Genomic DNA, 18,244 nt, shown 5'->3' with positions numbered 1-18,244 from the left:
ATCAGCTGTACTCAAATCAATCAACCTATCATCTGCATCCAAATCAACATGATTCCCAATCTGTGTCACATCAGCTGGAATCCCAAATGATGCAGTATGATCTGGAGTTTCCACCCAACGTGGAGTAGCATCACTCTCCACCCGCTGCGATGTCCCAAATATCTGATCACCACTCTCCACCTGCCGAGAGTCAAACGTGACATACCTGCTCAGAACAAAGTCAGAAGCCAATACATGATAATCAAACACGCCTCTGAATCCCAAATGTGCTATCGGATAAAATCTCACATCCACGATGTGACCAAGTGCTGGGTAGCTAAACATCCGACGCAACCCAAAATCTGAAGCAGCTTCACCAGATCCAAAATCTTTACATGCAGCAGTCGGCAACCTATACATAAGATGGCCCAAACATGTCGTAGCCCGCACACCAATGCCAATGCTCCACATCAAACGCCGATCCTCCTCCAGAAAGGAACAGCTCCCCAAATCTGCCATCTCATCACGTCGCCTCAAAGTTTCCACACCAATGAAGTGTCTCCAATTGCCGTGAGCTCGGCACAAATGTAAGAAAGAACACCTACCATAATCAGAACATCGGGTTACCTTTCTACCAACACACTTCCTCCATCTGTTGCGGGCTTCTAGGACTTCACACCAACGAGACTTGCTTGTAACCCACCAATGCCTAGAGCAATCCCCAACTGTGGAAACCACATACCTATTACCTCCCAATGATGCTCCTTTGGAAGGCTCCTGAATGCCTGAATGAATACCCCTCAGAAGACCCCTCGAATGATGGATAGAAGTGCCAAACTCCACCTCGGTCTTCTCGCTCATACCAATGGGTTCACAGGACTTCAAACTGCAGGTCAAAGCACTCCTCAATAACCTATGCACGGCATTACCAATCAAATAACCCAGCATCAAACAACGCCACAGTCTAGCCAAATCTGGTACTTCCGAGCAAATAATATAAATTGCTCCTTCTGACGCCCTTCATCATAATCATGGACCCCAATGTGACCTTCAAACGTGCATCCACCAAGGTCACTTTATAGCCAGATGCCACCAAAGCTCCTAGTGAAATGATGTTCTTCGACAACTGCGGCACGAACCTCACTCCTTCCAACTCCTGAATCACTCAGTCATACATCCGAATACGAACGGTACCAATACCACCAATAGAGCATGCATGTCCATTACCCATGAGCACAACATCCTCTCTTTCCAACTTCTGGAAGCTGGAGAACCAATCCCTCCTAGGGCATACGTGGTATGAAGCACCCGAATCTAACATCCACTCTGTAGAGTTGGCAACACAAACTGACGGAAGTGCAGATAATGAATAGCTCGAAGAATCCGAATCTGAATTGTTGCCACTAGTCTTGACAACATTCACCTCTGAAGCTTGTATAGCTTTCCCCTTATTCTTCTCGGCTCGATCTAACTTTAGGCATTCGGCTTTCCAATGTCCATCCTCTTTACAAAAGGCACACTGATTCCTACGAATCCCACGATGTGCACCTCTAGACTGCGACCTCCTGCATCGGTTTGAACCACGGCCATGAACTACTAATGCATCTCCCGATGCCTTCTCGGAGGACTCATCAACACTCTTCCTCAACTCATAATTCACCAACGCTGAGGTCACCTCCTTATAACTAACAGTAGTTCTTCCATTAATCATAGTTAGGACAAAAGTACCATAATCATCCTTCTTGTTCATCACATCATAAATAAGATCTGGCGTCAAGCATGACCGAATAACTCCACACGCCCTACTATTCATCTTCTTCCAAACCTTAGCTTCCATCTCGGCAGGTTTCTCTTGTAACTCAAGAGTCTCCTCCAAATTCTGAGCGTCCAACGTATCCATCACCTGGCACCTCCACAAACCGAAATTGATCTTACCATCAAACTTCGGAACATCGATCTTCATGTTATTGATGCTCAAACTATATATCGTCTTCGTAAGAGACGATCCCGATGTGATTCCTTCTCCCATGTTGTCGATCTAGCTCTGATACCAATTGTTGTGCGCGGCGCGGAAGCGGTCGAATCACACAATCCGAACAAGAGAGATCACAACCAAATAAACAAGCACAATTACCAAATAACACAAGAGATTTACGTGGTTCGGCAAGTTGCCTACGTCCACGGGGCAAGGAGTGGAGAGTTCTTACTATAAGAAATCAAGAGAATACAAATAGAGTTATAAATCTCACCGATCAAACCCTAAAACAAAGCTCTAGATCTCTCACAACTCTCCCACAATTGGATGCAACAATTCTCTCTTCAAGGCTGCTCAAAATCGTCCTTGTGTTACTCTAAACAATCAGGTTTTGAGTTATATATAACTCAGAAACGAAACGGGTCAAAATCCAAAAGGCCCAGCCCAAACAGACTGCGGTCGACCGCGCAGGTTTCGCGGTCGACCGCGGCGGTTGACCGAACCACAAACCCGAGAGTAAAAATCGATTATAGTCATCCGCGGTCGACCGCCATCAGCTCCGAATCCTATTGCCCTTCATGCACGTTCGCGGTCGACCGCCGGACTTTCTGGCTGATCCTTTGCTGTTTACTGCATTTCTTCATATATATCTACACGAATAAGACTGAGACTACTCGCCGAAATTACATAAGTAACCCTAATGAAAGTAATCCCAGGGTTACTTAGAGTTATGAATATAATTTCAACTACTGATATCAGAATTATTCATTCAGATACACAGATCGCAAGGTCACTTGTTTAGTAAATATTCTTGTTCTTCTCCCTCTTTTTTTCAGAGCCACAAATTTAAAGGCCCAACGGTATTACGCCTTGCGTGGGCCGGCTCTTCGCTCTTCAAAAGCCTAGTTAAATTTATGCCTTAGATCAATCACAAATAATTTAGATTATATAGCCTAATAAAGAACCCATTATGGCTAAGGATCTCATAGCTTGAAATTGCAAGAATTGTACGGCTACAAAGTTAAACATTCAGTTTTAATGAGGAGTTTATTTCTGTATATGATTTCATTATAGCAATTTAATTTATTTTCAATTTAGTTTTGATATTGATGAATTTGTCTCAAGTTATTTTATTTTACAAATAAATTTTTTGAGCAAAAACAAATATGCATGTAATCGTACATTATTCTAACAAATATACCAAAAAAGAAAAAGAAAAAGAAAAAAATAATGGGACATATGTAGAAAAAAGAATGGATTAAAGAAGAGAAAAAGGTGAAGATAATAGAGTTGTATAAAATAACTAGTAGAACATTTTTTGAAATATATTCAATGCTATCATATGACAATTTGCATTAGGTTTTTTTTAAAAAGACCTTTTTTGCTAAATAATTAGTAAAACCGTTCGTTTTGCTAATCTTTTGCACGGACAAGGAAAAACCCTCAACAGGGAAAAACCACAGAATCAAAATCAATCTACTATCACCTTTAAAATACAATCTTTTGCACAAACAAATACTGCCAAACCCTCTCTCACTCTTTCTCTCTACACTTCTTCTTCTCCTCGTTCTTCTTTTTTCTCTAACAATAGAAGGATATATACAGAGAAACCAAAACTCTATCTCTAGCCTAACTTCCTAATTAGAATAAGATTCAAACTCCCAATCATGATGGAATCCTAACCTTATCTAATTCTCATGAAGTTATACAAAAAATTAAAAAATCTATCCTAACTTGGAGTTTGAGTAGATACCCAATATATCCTCCCCCGACGAAAAATCTCCAAGTGTCTCAACGACTTCAGAAAAACTCACTCTCTTTTTCTTATTCTTCACCTCTCCCTTATGGACAAGAGTCTGAGAAGAGTAATCTGCATCATTAATGGATCGCCCATCTAAATAGCAAATATGATTGCTATTCTTCCTCCCTCGCAAAATCAAATCGTCATCTCTATATACATTGCATCACTCTTCTTCACCCACATACTTGTACCCACGTGATGTCATCTCACCTAACGAAATTAAATTATCACCACATGTCGGCACATATCTCACATGATGAAGAATTCCGACATTCCCGGTATGAAGCTTGAGGCAAACACTTTCAACACCTTCAACCTTCATCTTCTCATTGTTTCCAACAATCTCATCGTCAAATTCTTCATCTATCTTCAATGTGTTAAAATAATTTTTTTATTGTAAACGTGCATAGAGGCTGCAAAATCTAATACCCAAGCATTACTCGCATCAGTACTTGCACTCTGGATGAATAAAACCACATCTTCATCACACACAACCACTGAGGAGTCCGTCTTCTTCCCATTTTCTTGAACCTTCATCTGTCTAATACTCTTCAAATCATCATGCATCTGGGAACATCTAAACTGAATGTGACCATTCTCTCCGTAATAATAGCACTCCTTTTTGCTATCGTCCCGGGCCCAAGATTTTGACTTTCCTCGATAATTGTCACATCTCCTCGTACTCCTCCCTCGATTAGAACCTTCAAAAGCTAGTGCACTCTTACCACTATTAGATGTGCTCTCCTTTTCCATCATTCTTTCATTCTCACGTAGGAGTGCTGTCACATCGTTGAACTTCAAAGTCTGCTTTCCTGCAATTATCGTCTGAACTAATGCCTTGTAGACTTCGGCAAGGAAGACAATGGGAGTAGCGCCTACTCTTCTTCTTCTTTAATCTCCTCATCAATATTCATAAGTTGGCAAACTAGCTGATTAAAGGCATTAATGTGATCTTGAATTGTAGTACCTTCTTGCATCTTCAACGAATAAAGCTCCATCCTCAAACACAATCGGTTGATCATCGACTTCGATGCATAAATCTCCTCGAGCCTTTCGCACAGCTCCTTGGTGTGGTCTCTTGCATAATATTATACTTGATCTCAGGGGCGAGTGCCAAACGAATTATGCTAACCGCCCTCTTTTTCATGAAACTCCATTCATCATCCTTCAATCCTTCAGGTTTCTTCTCCTCCAAAACTTGATCAACACCCTGCTGCACAAGACTATTTTGAACCGTGCACTACCATACTACAAAATTTGTCTTGCCATTGAATACCAGAATAACAAACTAAGGGAAAACCCGATGCTTGCGAGGTTGGATAGGTTTTTTATTTCTGATGATTTTGCATCCCACTTCCCCCACCTCATTCAATCCTCCATCTCAGCTTCTTGTTTTGATCACTGCCCGATCCTTCTTGATTCCAGAGGTCCCCAGCCTTCCCATGTCTTTAGATTGAAGAAGTCTTGGTTTGTCTTCCCTGCCTTTGCTCTTTTCATTCAATCTAGCTGATCTTCTATCTCTTTCCAGGGTGAGGCTTCTGCTTCTTTCCTTTTCAAAATCAAACTCATTCGCAGGGGAATTAAGTGGTGGAAGAGGTTTGTCCTGGGTTCTATTTATTCCTCCAAGTCTAAATCCTTGGCTGAGTTGGACTCTCTAAATAAGTTGGAATAATATAGATCTCTCTCCCCTTCCGTGTCTCAACTCAGATTGAATATTAAAGATCACATTTTCCTTTTGGCTAGAGCAGAGGAAATCAAGTGGAGGCAAAGATCTAGAATTCAATGGCTCAAAGAGGGAGATAACAACACATCCTTCTTTCATCATTTTTTCTCCCACCGTCGTAGAAAAAATTTCATTCCTCACCTCATCTCTAACGACGCTATTCTTTCAGAGGAGTCAGATATCAAACATGCCTTTTTCCTACTTCTCCAACCTTTTCAAAGCTCATAGGAATTCTAGGCTTGAAGTTAATTGGAGTTAGTTGTATCCCTCCTCTCCTCAGGACATCTCTTCCCTAGATTCCCCTTTCTCCCCTGAGGAAATTAAGCAGGCTATTTTTGACCTTCACCCAGAGAAGGCTCTGGGGCTGATGGCTTACCCATTCTCTTCTTCTGCAGATTTTGGCTAACCATTCAATAGGAATGTATTGCTTTCTACCAATCCATTTTTAATGATGCCTAACCTCTCCATAATATCAAGTACTCGTTCATATGCCTTGTTCCAAAAAAGGATGGAGCAGACAACCCTAAAGATATCAGTCCAATTAATCTGCTCAACAGTTCTGTGAAAATTTTCTCAAAAGTCCTTGCTAATAGACTTAAGCTCATCCTTTCCTCCCTTATTGATCACTCCCAGACTGCTTTTCAGAGTGGTAAATCTGCGCTAGATTCCATTCTCTTTGCCCACGAGATGATTAACCATTGCTCTTTGGGTAAAAAAAATATGCGCTACCAAAGTGGATTTCTATAAAGCTTTTGATTGTGTCAACTGGTCTTTCCTCCTCTCCCTTATTGAAGCCAGAGGGTTTAGCCCCAGATGGTACAATTGGATATCTCATATCTTGTCTTCTTAAAAATCTGTAGTGTTAGTAAATGGATCTCCCACTAATTTCTTCAAATGTCATTGAGGGCTTAAATAGGGAGACCCCCTTTCCCCTATGCTCTCCCTCCTTATTGTAGATGTCCTTTAGCGGCTAGTGCTTCTTCAGGGGACCTCTCTGAGCTTAATCTCATTAATAACATCAGAACTCTCTAATTTGCAGATGATACTATCATATTCTCCAAAGCAACACCAAGTGATATCTTCAATCTCAAGGATGTTCTTCTTATCTATGCAAGCATCTCTGGTCTCAATATTAACAACTCTAAGTCCAGCCTTTTTTACCTAGGTAGAACACCAAGGCTCTCAATTAGCTGACATTCTCAACTGTCTAGCTGGCTCTCTACCCTTCTCTTACTTTGGCCTTCCTCTTAAAAGGGGCTCTCTCTCTAGGCGTGAGTGACAACTGCTTCTTGATTCTTTCTAAAAAAAACTTGCCCTATGAAAAAATAAAAACCTCTCTATAGGGGGAGACTCACCCTGATCAACTCTGTCCTCTTCTCCCTTCCCTTATATTACATGTCTTTCTTCAAGTTGTCATCTAGTATCATCAAAGAGATTGACAAAATTAGGAGAAACTTCCTTTGGGGAGGTAAACAGTAGGCATCCAACACTAAATGTTTCGTCAGATGGGGTTCTGTCTGCAGACCTAAGAGGGAATGAGGTTTAGGGGTTATCAATCTCCATGTCTTTAACCAAGCCCTCCTTTCTAAGTGGTTATGGAAAATTTTTGATAGAGACTTTTTCATCAGTGTAGTCTTCTTCTCTCTTTATTCAGTTAACAACTCTAACCCATTTTCATACCCTCCAGAGTGTTCTGCCTCTAAATTCATCAAGGATCTATGTTCTATCCAATCCACCTTCTTCAGCCATGTCTGCTGGAATTTAGGTGGTGGTCTCACATGCAACTTCTGGAATGATAGATGGACAGATGAAAATTCCCTCAGTAGCTTGTTTCCCAGAGCTCATCTTCTCGCATTCTCCCGTATATATTCTGTCCGTTCTCAAGGTATTTTACATCATAACTTCTGGAGGTGGCAACCTATTATTAGAAGAGACAACACTGATGAGGATAAATCTGATATAGTAAATCCGATGAGGATAAATCTGATACAACAGATCTCCTTTCTTTCATTCAAGGCTTACAGCCGAATGTTTCTCCTCTTCAAGATTCTTTGCGGTGGCCTCATAATCCATCAGATATGTTCTCCGTCAAATCTTTCTATTCTCTTCTCATCAGCGGAGGCATCCACTCTCCCCTTTTTAGATTTATCTAGAACTCCCCAACTCATGCCAAAGTGAAAGTTTTCTTCTAGATTTTCAGCAAAGAAAAACTCCAAACTAAAGATAACTTGCTAAGAAAGGGTGGAATGGTAATCTTAACTGACCTCTTTGCAATCAGCTACCTAAAACTCAGATTCACCTCTTCTTCTCTTGTTCTGTTTCTAGAGCTACTTGGTCTATCATTTTCCCCCCAAGTCTCTTTTGCCTCTTGGCCTCAGGATGTGGTTTCACTTATTACCTTGAATGATAACCTTTTGAGCTGCCGTAATATCAAAATTCTGTGAAGGGTTCTTCATCCTACATTTTGTTGGTGTACTTGGAGCTGTAGAAACAAACTTATTTTTGATGATAAAGCAGTGAACCCTCAGCTGATTGCTTCTAATGTTGCCAGATTTATAATGTTCTGAACAGGTGCTACGAGTACCAGAAAAGCTCAGAGACAGCACAAGGCGGCAATTGATCTTGGTTTGAACAATCTGACCAGTGGGGGTGCGGAGGATGTAGTAGGGGATAACTTCATGGAGGGTAGCTGAGGGCTACTCTCCTTCTCTGCCCTCTCTTTTGTGCGGGATTTCTTTTGTCTTTTTGGCACCATTTTGTTTTTGTTGTTTTCAGTTTTTAGGTTCAGTAATACTTTAGGTTTATACTGGGAGTTTCTAATATCGTGGAAGCTATTGGTAAATGGGTGACAACAAGATGCGCTCCTCACTCCCTATATCTTCCTCTGATCTCTTTTCACTTCCAAATCTTGTAAGATTAACATTTTGTAACAGCTACTTGTTTTTCCTTTTTTTTAATATATATTCATATATCCAGTAGTAGGTATCTCACCCTGCTTATTATTTAAAAAAAAAAAGAGATGCATAGGCATACCTCACAATGATGCAACAGTAGAAAGCAAATGGATTATTATTACGTACTATAATAAGTGACTACACTGATCAACGCAGTTTGAACACACAAATCAAAGATACATGATCACGCAATCACACAGCTCAACCCATGGAAGCAGACCAGAAATTAAATGAGACCACAAGGCTAAAGCAAAGTTCCCCTCGCACTCGAACTACAAGACTGACTGCTCATAATAGCCTTCACTCCGAACCCTTTTACTCAATACCAAACCTCTTCTTGAGAAAGCACACAAACTCATAAACCTTCCGAGGATCATGAAGAGACTTCGCGACGCTCTCCCTCTCCGTGCACCTCTTCCCCCAAGCGACCAGCTTCGGGGCTTCCTTCTCGACGCTGAAGTTCGCGCAGGTCTCGTAGGAGTAGAACCAGGCGGTGAAGGGCACGAGGGCGATGTCGACGAAACCGAACGAGTCGCCGCCGAAGAAGTTCTTGTCGCCGAGCTCGGACTCCAGGAGTTTCAAGATGTCGATGAATTCCTTCTTCGCTTCCTCCTGAGCTTCCCCCTTGAGTTTCCACAGCCTCGTGCCGCATTCGTATATCTGATGGTATTAATAAGAATGTAGAGATAAATATATATACAAGGGAAAACACGCGATTACTATGCTACCTATGTCTCGAATACAAAATCCTCAAGCAATTTGGGACACGAGAAACAAACCTTCTTGTCGATAAAATCAGCCCAGAACCTGGCCTGGGCCCTAGCGTAGGGATCCTTGGGCAAGATCGGGGCTTTTTTGTCGGCCCAGACCTCGTCGATGTACTGGACGATCACGAGGGACTCGCATATGGGCTTGCCGTCGTGGATCAGAACGGGGATCTTTTTGTGGACGGGGTTGGATTTGAGCAGCAGCGGGCTCTTCTCGGCGAGGCTCTGCTCGCTGTACTCGTACTCGACCCCTTTCTCGGCGAGCGCGATCCTGACCCGCTGGCCGAATGGGCTCACCCAGAAGTCCAGAAGCACCACCCCCTTCTCGCTCCCCATTTCTTTTTTTTAAGGTTTTTTTTTTTTCTTTGGTGAATTTTCTCGACCACTTGGTTCGGTTGGTGAGATGGAAGGGAGGTGAGGGGAGGGGGTAGGGCGCGGTTTATATAGAGAGGGAGTGAGCGCTGGCGGTAGCACTGCCGTCTTTACCCTTTTTTCTATTTTATTTTTTAAATTAATAAGAAAATGTTTAATTTCACAGAACACCCCTGACTTTAGGATGTGTTGCACCGGACCCCCAAACCGTGGGTGTTTCACCGTAAGCCCCGTAAACTTTGAACTTTTCTCACTAGATCCGCGAGAGAGAGGCTCCATATTGAGATGAGGCATCCTGTCCGTAACCAACAAATAATAAGGTTTGGAAGTTATTCTCACAATGGAATTTTAACGTTTCGTAAATTACACGTAGGAGTTTCGGTGAGAAACGTTTAAAGTTCAAATGGCTAAACATTCCAATATTGAGCCTAGGTGCGACACTTCCAATAGTTTAGGGGGCTATGTGAATTTAACTCACGAAATAGTTCCCGAGAGTTCTGTGAACGAATCAGCGCTTGCGTCACACGAGGTCTCCAAGTTTGACTTCATATCTATAAGAATTTAACTCACAAAAGAATTCCCGAGAGTTCTGTGAACGAATCAGCGCTTGCGTCACACGAGGTCCAAAGGAAACAAGAACCGAAAGCAAAATATCTCAACAAAGTGGGATATCAGCTCTTCCTCTCATCAGTTTTAGGACTGACCTGTCGAGGGAACCTAAACTCTCTATTACAAATCACGATACAAACAATCAATTTTAACGTGGTTCGGCAAGTAACCTACGTCCATGGGGCAAGGAGGAGGGGAGGGGAGAGATCTACTATTAGAGAAAAAGAATACAAATAGGTTTACAATCACACAAATTAAACCCTTAAACTAACTCTCCAATCTCTCACAAATATCTTCCTTAAAAGGATGCTCAAACCCTCTCAATATCAACACAAAAACTGCACAAAACTCCTCTCTTAGAGTCAGTTGTGTTTTCTACTACGTTCTCCCCTCTTTGCACCCTGCCCAACCTTGCACAGCAACACGAAACCCTAGGGCATTCCTATTTATAGCCTAGCGGTTAAAGCAAATGCGAAACTGGGCCTCTTCTTTTGTCCGTTGGATTCGGCGCCCGCTTGCTCTTGGCCTCCCTCGTGATTTCACGAGCCTCTGCTAGCTTTTAGCCTCCCACGCGATTTCCCCGCTTGTGGGTGTGGCCCATGTGGCCCCCATAATTCTTCACATCGGTGAAGTTTTTTCAAAACTGAGCCGACACCAACCAAACCAAATGTCTCACTTGGTGCGTCCAGTATGAAGTGAAACATTTCATGATAACGAACTCAATTCACAACAAGTCGAGACCCAAACGAGAATGCGAACACTCTCCAAATGTCGGTATCAACTCATCAAATCGGCTGCATCATAAAGACTGCCTACGTATCCTCTTGCCCAAGGAATCAAGCCTCACGTAGTTTATCCAATGGTCTCTAAAAGACCTCAATCAAATAGAAAAGTTCGTAACTCTTCACCAACATCACCAACGGATCTGCAACTGATAGCTCTCCTAAAGATCCCTAACTGAAATATATCAAACACCTCCATCTATGGTGAACCAATGGCCGTATCCAGATCATATCCACCAGCTGCACTCAAATCCAAAAACAACTTATCATCTGCATCCAAATCCAAATGATCCCCTAACTGTGTCACCTCAGCTGGAATCCCAAACGATACAGAATGATCTGGAGTATGTGGATAATCTCCACCCAATGTGAAGTAGCATCACTCTCCACTTGCTGTGATACCTCTATGATCTGTCCAAAACTCTCCACCTGTCGAGAGTCAATAGTCTCCCTCATCGAAGCCTCATCCAATGTGATATTACCAGACCAAATATCCAATTGATTTTTTACCTCCAATCACAGCAGTTGACAACTCTTTAATAGGATGACCCAAATATATCGAAGCCTCAGCCCAGAAATTCTTCTGCAAACCATTGCTTGATAATTGTAGGCTGTCTAAAAATTATAACAGATAGCTGATCCTCATCAAACACCAATGATGAAAGTTACAATTCGATGGCTTCTAAAAGGGTACAATTTGAAGACTTTCACGTAGATCGATGAAGGTTACAATTTGATGACCTTCACAAATAATTAATGAAATCTCTAATCAACAACTTTCACAATCAATATCGGGAGCTATAATCTGACGACTCTTATATTTTTAAGGAGCTAAGACAAAGATTACAAGGTTACGGTCTTTGCAACGCTTTAGCAAAAGAAACTACAAATTGACAGTCTCTTCAAATCCAAACACAGAGCTCACCTCTGTGTCTCAGATTCAAAACGCATAGCTCATGGCCGCGTTCCAAACTCCCAGAAGCAAAACACAGAGGTCCTCCCTGCATTACCACCTCAAAACGCAGAGTGGCCGCGTTCCAAACTCCCAGAAGCAAAACACAGAGGTCCTCCCTGCATTACCACCTCAAAACGCAGAGGTCATCCCTATGTTACAACATCAAAACGCAGAGTTCGTGGACTCAAAACGCAGAGTTCGCATAGAGCCCAACTCTGCGTCCCAGGCTCAAAACGCAGAGTTCATGCAGAACTCAACTCTACGTCCCAGACTCAAAACGCAGAGTTCATGCAAAACTCAATTCTGCATCTCAGACTCAAAATATAGAGTTCATGCAGAACTCAACTCTGCGTTCCAGACTCAAAACGCAGAGTTCATGCAGAGCTCAACTCTGCGTCCCAGGCCCAAAACGCAGAGTTCATTTCTGCGTAGCGCGACCTGTGCGTTCAACCACCAAAATAGGCCCAACTCTGCGTTTCAAGTCTAAAACGCAGAGTTCGGGCCCTGAACGCTATTTTTCAACGTTTTGACTCGTTCAAAACACGAATTGAACGGTTTCAAAACCGTTTTTCCCCACGATTTGGGGAGCTATTTAAGGGGGCGGTTACACCTCATTCAGCCGAACTTAGGAGCGAATTAAGGGGAGGGTTACACCCCTTAATCCCTTATAAATAGGGGTAAACTCAACTGAGTTCGGGCTGGCTTTTTTAGGATCTGGGATTTAGCAGCCAAAGGTGCGCGAATTTCTTGCGAGCAGAAAGCATACCCATATATATATATATATATATATATATATATATATATATATATATATATATTATTATATATATATATATTAAATATATATATATATATATATATATATATATATATATATATATATATATATATATATATATATATATAAAATATGGGTATGGCTTGGTACAAGCCACAATTTTTGGTTTTGTAGTGATGTGTCACATCCCCATCCACTCACTACCCATGTGAATTTGTTCCACATTTAAATGAGTGCGAAAGGAGAATTTGACACCTCACTACCAAGCCACAACTTTTTGTGCTTCGTACCAAGCATACCCATATTTCTCTCTTCTCTCTCTCTCTCTCTCTCTCTCTCTATATATATATATATATATATATATATATATATATATATATATATATATAATATATATATATATATATATATAATATATATATATATATAATATATATATAATATATATATATATATGAGAAATATGAGTATGTTTGGTACAAGCAAAAATTTTGTGTTTGGTAATGATGTGTCACATCCTCATCCACTGCACTACCCATGTGGAATTTGTTCCCACATTTGAATGAGTGCCGAGGGAGATTTGATACCTCACTATAAACATAACTTTTCGTGCTTGGTACAAGCATACCCATCTCTCTCTCTCTCTCTCTCTCTCTCTCTCTATATATATATATATATATATATATATATATATATATATATATTATATATATATATATATATATATATATATATATATATATGAATTGCTTCATTTACTGGAAAATTATATAAAGATACATTACAGGTAATATTTGCAAATTCGCAATTGATACTTAGTATTGATTACACTAAAAATCGTTAGGAGTGAAACTTCATGGGGGTAATACCGTCCGTAAGTAACAAATGATAAAGTTTATAGTTTTTCTCGTAAGAAAATTTTAGTTATATGAAAATTATATCAAGGGGTTCGATGAGACAACTTCAAAGCTCCAGAGGGGTTAAACGTCCAATATAAACAAAGTTCAGATGGTCTATGTGAAACAACCCCAAACATTCAAGGGGGTGATATGAAATTAACCCTTAAAGAAATTCTGGGGAGTTCTGTGAGGGGAAGGTCTGGCGTCACACGAGGTCTCCAAGTTTGACTATTATTGAGGCGGCTTCTCAACCGAGAGAAATCAATTTATTGTTTATTGTTTCCCCTCACAGATAAATATTGAGGCGGTAACATTCGTTCACAAATGTTTTAAGTTGACAACCACATGAAAATATATATTTGAATTGCTCATTTTCCCAAAAAAATATAAAGATAACATTAAGTTTAATGTTATAGATTTATAGTTGTGATAAGTGTTATATAAAACTAACATTTCTTTTATACTCCACGAACAAAAATGTAGAAATCATAATGATTCATAGTTATTCTTAATCATTTCTAAAAGAACAATATATATTTGTTAGTTGTAGTACAAGAATAGTATAGAACATGTAGTACAATTATTATTTTTCTATAGGTTAATAGTTGCACGTGTATTAATATTGGGTTACATTAACAATCATTATCTTTGTCGCACGATAATGACTGCATAATGCACATGTTATCCCTTTTATAACAATATATATTTCCTCCAACTTTGTCTTGTAATTTAAAAGTATTATCAGTTCCTCACTTTCACTTTCCACCTAAAACTTTTGGGTAAACGTCTTCGTCTCTTATTTTAGCCGTATATATGGAAGACTCAGGGATATTATTGACAAATATTTGGGACCAAAATATTTCAGGCCACTTGCTTCATCTTGTCCTGTTCATTGTCAGTGACAGATGGAGACGGACTTTGATTGCCGGCATAACAAATGTTTGATTGCAATTTGCAACTACAATGCATTTAGTATTAACTACAGTGGTTATAATTATTTACTCTACATTTGTAATTGGAACTAATTTATTCAGTTTTCGTTACATTGTAAAATACATATGCAGTTGTAGTCACAGGCGTTCGTTACAGTTTGTAAATGACTGTTTTCATAACTATTATAATTTGCTCAAAATATTCTGATACATGTAAGTTACACTAAATGTAACAGTAAGATTAAAAAAAAAAAGAGTTCATGACCGCATTGTTGTCTTTTACCAAACGCTTGATGGGATAAATATATAGGTAGGGTTACAATACTGGGGGTGTGACTAAGTTCGTTGCTTTGATCTGTGAAATTAATACACATGCGCCCATCTATATATTAAATCCGAGCCGTTGATTATTATTTACATGTCATGAAATACAAGCGGATAAAAAATCATGTTATTTGGGATTTTTCATCTCATGATTCAAGCAATTCATAATAACTAATATTTGAGACTGTTATAAACCGTTCTTTTCTAGGTCATTAGATATAAAAACTATAATAATTTAATTTTTGTGATTTTTGATCGTCATAAAGTTCTAAATGCATAGATCACTAGGAATGGTGCAGATCGTTAATATCCATGGTCAAATATGTATTTTCACATGTGGGTGCAATGAACTTGGTTACACCCTAAGTATATTGTAACCCTACCATATATATGCATGCATGCATGTATGTATGTACCTACATATACTATACATACATACATACATATATACACACACACGCGCGCGCGCGCACACACACACACACACTTTTGTTGGGGATTTTGTGGAGATTAATCTGCGGAATTAAACACTAAACGAATAACGGCACCAATGAAAAATACCACAAGCAAGCAAACACTATGATTTAACGTGGTTCGGCAAATCGTGCCTACGTCCAAGTTACACGTGAATTTGAGGATACAAGAGAAATATTTCACTATGAATCAAGAATACAATCCCTCCAAGTTACACCTCAACTTGAGGATTAAATCACAAGAGAAAGATATAATGTTACTTCAAGGGCACCAAAACTCTAAAACCAATCTCACAAAAAATCTCCAACTCTCATAAAGAAATCAGCACCGTACCCTCGACGGCATCGTCATTCTGAAGACAACGGCTTTTAAATCACTGTAATCGAACACCCGAGCTATCCGGAATCTGAACTTTTCTCTCTTTTCTTCTCTCTCTTTTCTCTCTCTTCGTGGTACTATAGCAAATCCGTGGTTACTGTAGCCCCGAAGTACTATTCAACTAAAAAAACTGTTCATATAAATATCGATCTTAGGGCTCTCTTATATAGAATTCTCCAAACCTATTCCTATTTCAAATAGATCGATCCTCTAAATCCTCTTCCACATAGAATCCTAATTCATGTAGACTTCTTACAGATAGAATTCTAATTCATGTAGACCTCTTCATGTAGGCCTTATCTTGGGCTAGACCCACAACAATCTCCCCCTCTAGCCCAACGAGGAGGTATGCTAATCTGTAACTCCTCAACGGGAGTTCATGCCGGCCAATCGCCGACACAACTCGGCCTTCTCTCTGGAAACGATCTTCGTTAAAAAATCTTCAAGATTTTCATATATGTGAATCTTCTGTAACTTCAGCTCCTCTTTATCAACAGCTTCTCTAAGCCAATGATATCTTACATCAATGTGTTTCGTCCTGGAACAAAATGTAGAATTCTTGCTTAAATCAAGAGCACTTTGACTATCAATAAAGATTTGATAATTGTCCTGCTGTAAGCCGAACTCCTGCAGAAATCTTCTCATCCAAATTATCTCTTTACCGGCTTCTGTAGTTGCAATATATTACGCTTTTGTTATAGATAAAGCAACACAGTTCTGCAATCTGGACTACCAAGATACTGCTCCCCCTACAAAAGTGAACAACCAACCTGAGGTAGACTTCTTGTGATCGAGATCACCTGCCATATCTGCATCTGCAAAACCATGTAATACTGCCTTCGAACCTCCAAAATTCAAACACAATCTGGAATTGCCTTTTAAATATTTTAAGATCCACTTTACACCTTCCTAATAAACTTTCACTGGATTAGAAAAAACCATGCTCACAACGCCAACTGCATGAGCTATATTTGGCCGAGTGCAAACCATGGCATACATCAAACTCCCTATAGCTGAAGAGTAATGAATATTCTCCATCTCACTCTTTTCCTCATCTGTAGTCGGGCAAAATTTCTTGCCAAGCTTCAAATGACCTGCAAGAGGAGTACTGACTGACTTGGCATTTTTCATATTGAATCTATCAAGTAACCGTTCAGCATATTTCTCCTGTGATAACCACAACTTCATGGCTTTCCTGTCACGAGCAATATCCATATCAAGAATCCACTGTGCCGAGCCCAAATTTTTCATGTCAAAAGATTTAAATAACTCCTTCTTCAGCCCACCGATTATTTGACTATCCTGATCAACAATCAACATATCGTCCACATAAAGCAAAAGGATAATAAAACTAGAATCTGAAATTCTCCTGAAATATACACACGAATCTGTAAATGTCCTCTGGTAGCCATGACTCAACATAAAAGAATCAAATTTCTTATACCACTGCCTAGGTACCTGCTTCAAACCATAGAGACTCTTCTTCAACCTGCAAACCATGTGCTCTTTTCTCTTCTCTTCAAAATCCTCCAGCTACTCTATGTAGATCTCCTCCTCCAAATCACCATGAAGGAATATAATCTTCACATCAAGCTGCTCAATCTCGAGGTCTAAACTAGCTGTTAACCCCAAGATAACTCTAATGGACGTCATATTCACAACCGATGAATTTTTTTATCAAAATCAATGCCATTTTTCTGACCAAAGCCTTTCACCACTAATCTGGCTTTGTATTTCTGAATCTCTTTGTAGTCATCCTTCTTTAACTTGAATACCCACTTATTCTTTAAAGTTTTTCTATCCTTCGGCAAATCCACCAACTCATAAGTATCGTTCTTCTCAAGAGACTTCATCTCTTCCTTTATAGCTTAGAACCATCTGTCCTTGTCTTTATGAGTATGTGCCTCCTGAAAGCTTTCTGGCTCCCCCTCTTTTATCAGCAAAGAATACTCTAAAAGAGAATATCTCGTGGATGGTCAATGCTCTCTAGTTGATCTCCTAAGTTGTGGCTCTGCAAACTCCTACTGCTGGCGATGCTCCCCCTGCTGAGGAGCCTCATGCTCATGATCCTGATCACCGTCTCTCTACTCTGGTGTCTGACCATCATCACCAACATCATCATCATCATCATGGACCTGCTCTATATCTGTAGGATGCAACTGTACTGGAGATGAAACGGGTGTCATATTTGGAATTTCACTAGCAACACTCTCTGACTGCTCTGCTCTCCCTAAATCTACAATAGTCTGATCCTCCTAAAAAATCACATCTGCTCGTCTGATAATTTATCTCTTTTCTGGATCCCATAGTTTGTAGCCAAACTCATCTTCTCCATAACCAAGAAAGATGCAAGGCTCTTCTCCTTTAGAATGTGTGCAAACGCCTTGCAACCAAACACCTTCAGATGGGATAGAACTCTATCATCAAGCTTCTGCCTCTTCTCCTTTAGAATGTGTGCAAACGCCTTGCAACCAAACACCTTCAGATGGGATAGAAAATATCTTTTCCAGACCAAACACTCTCTGGAATATCAAAACCCAAA

The 18,244-nt window shown here is 40.0% G+C and overlaps 1 protein-coding gene across 1 annotated transcript; it reads right to left on the bottom strand.

Moving 5' to 3' along the window:
• On the bottom strand, window positions 8,528–9,615 carry LOC109844905 (probable glutathione S-transferase parA). The gene is made up of 2 exons (XM_020414071.1): window positions 9,212–9,615; window positions 8,528–9,092 (listed from the first exon to the last, which is right to left on the bottom strand). The coding sequence occupies exons 1-2, from the start codon at window positions 9,533–9,535 to the stop codon at window positions 8,748–8,750; spliced, it is 669 nt and encodes a 222-aa protein (XP_020269660.1). The 5' UTR covers window positions 9,536–9,615; the 3' UTR covers window positions 8,528–8,747.

The sequence above is a fragment of the Asparagus officinalis genome, chromosome 6, assembly GCF_001876935.1.
Source record: "Asparagus officinalis chromosome 6, Aspof.V1, whole genome shotgun sequence".
Lineage (NCBI taxonomy): Eukaryota > Viridiplantae > Streptophyta > Magnoliopsida > Asparagales > Asparagaceae > Asparagus > Asparagus officinalis.
The sequence above is the reverse complement of the archived record's forward strand: the minus strand, read 5'-3'. Positions and strand labels throughout refer to the sequence as shown.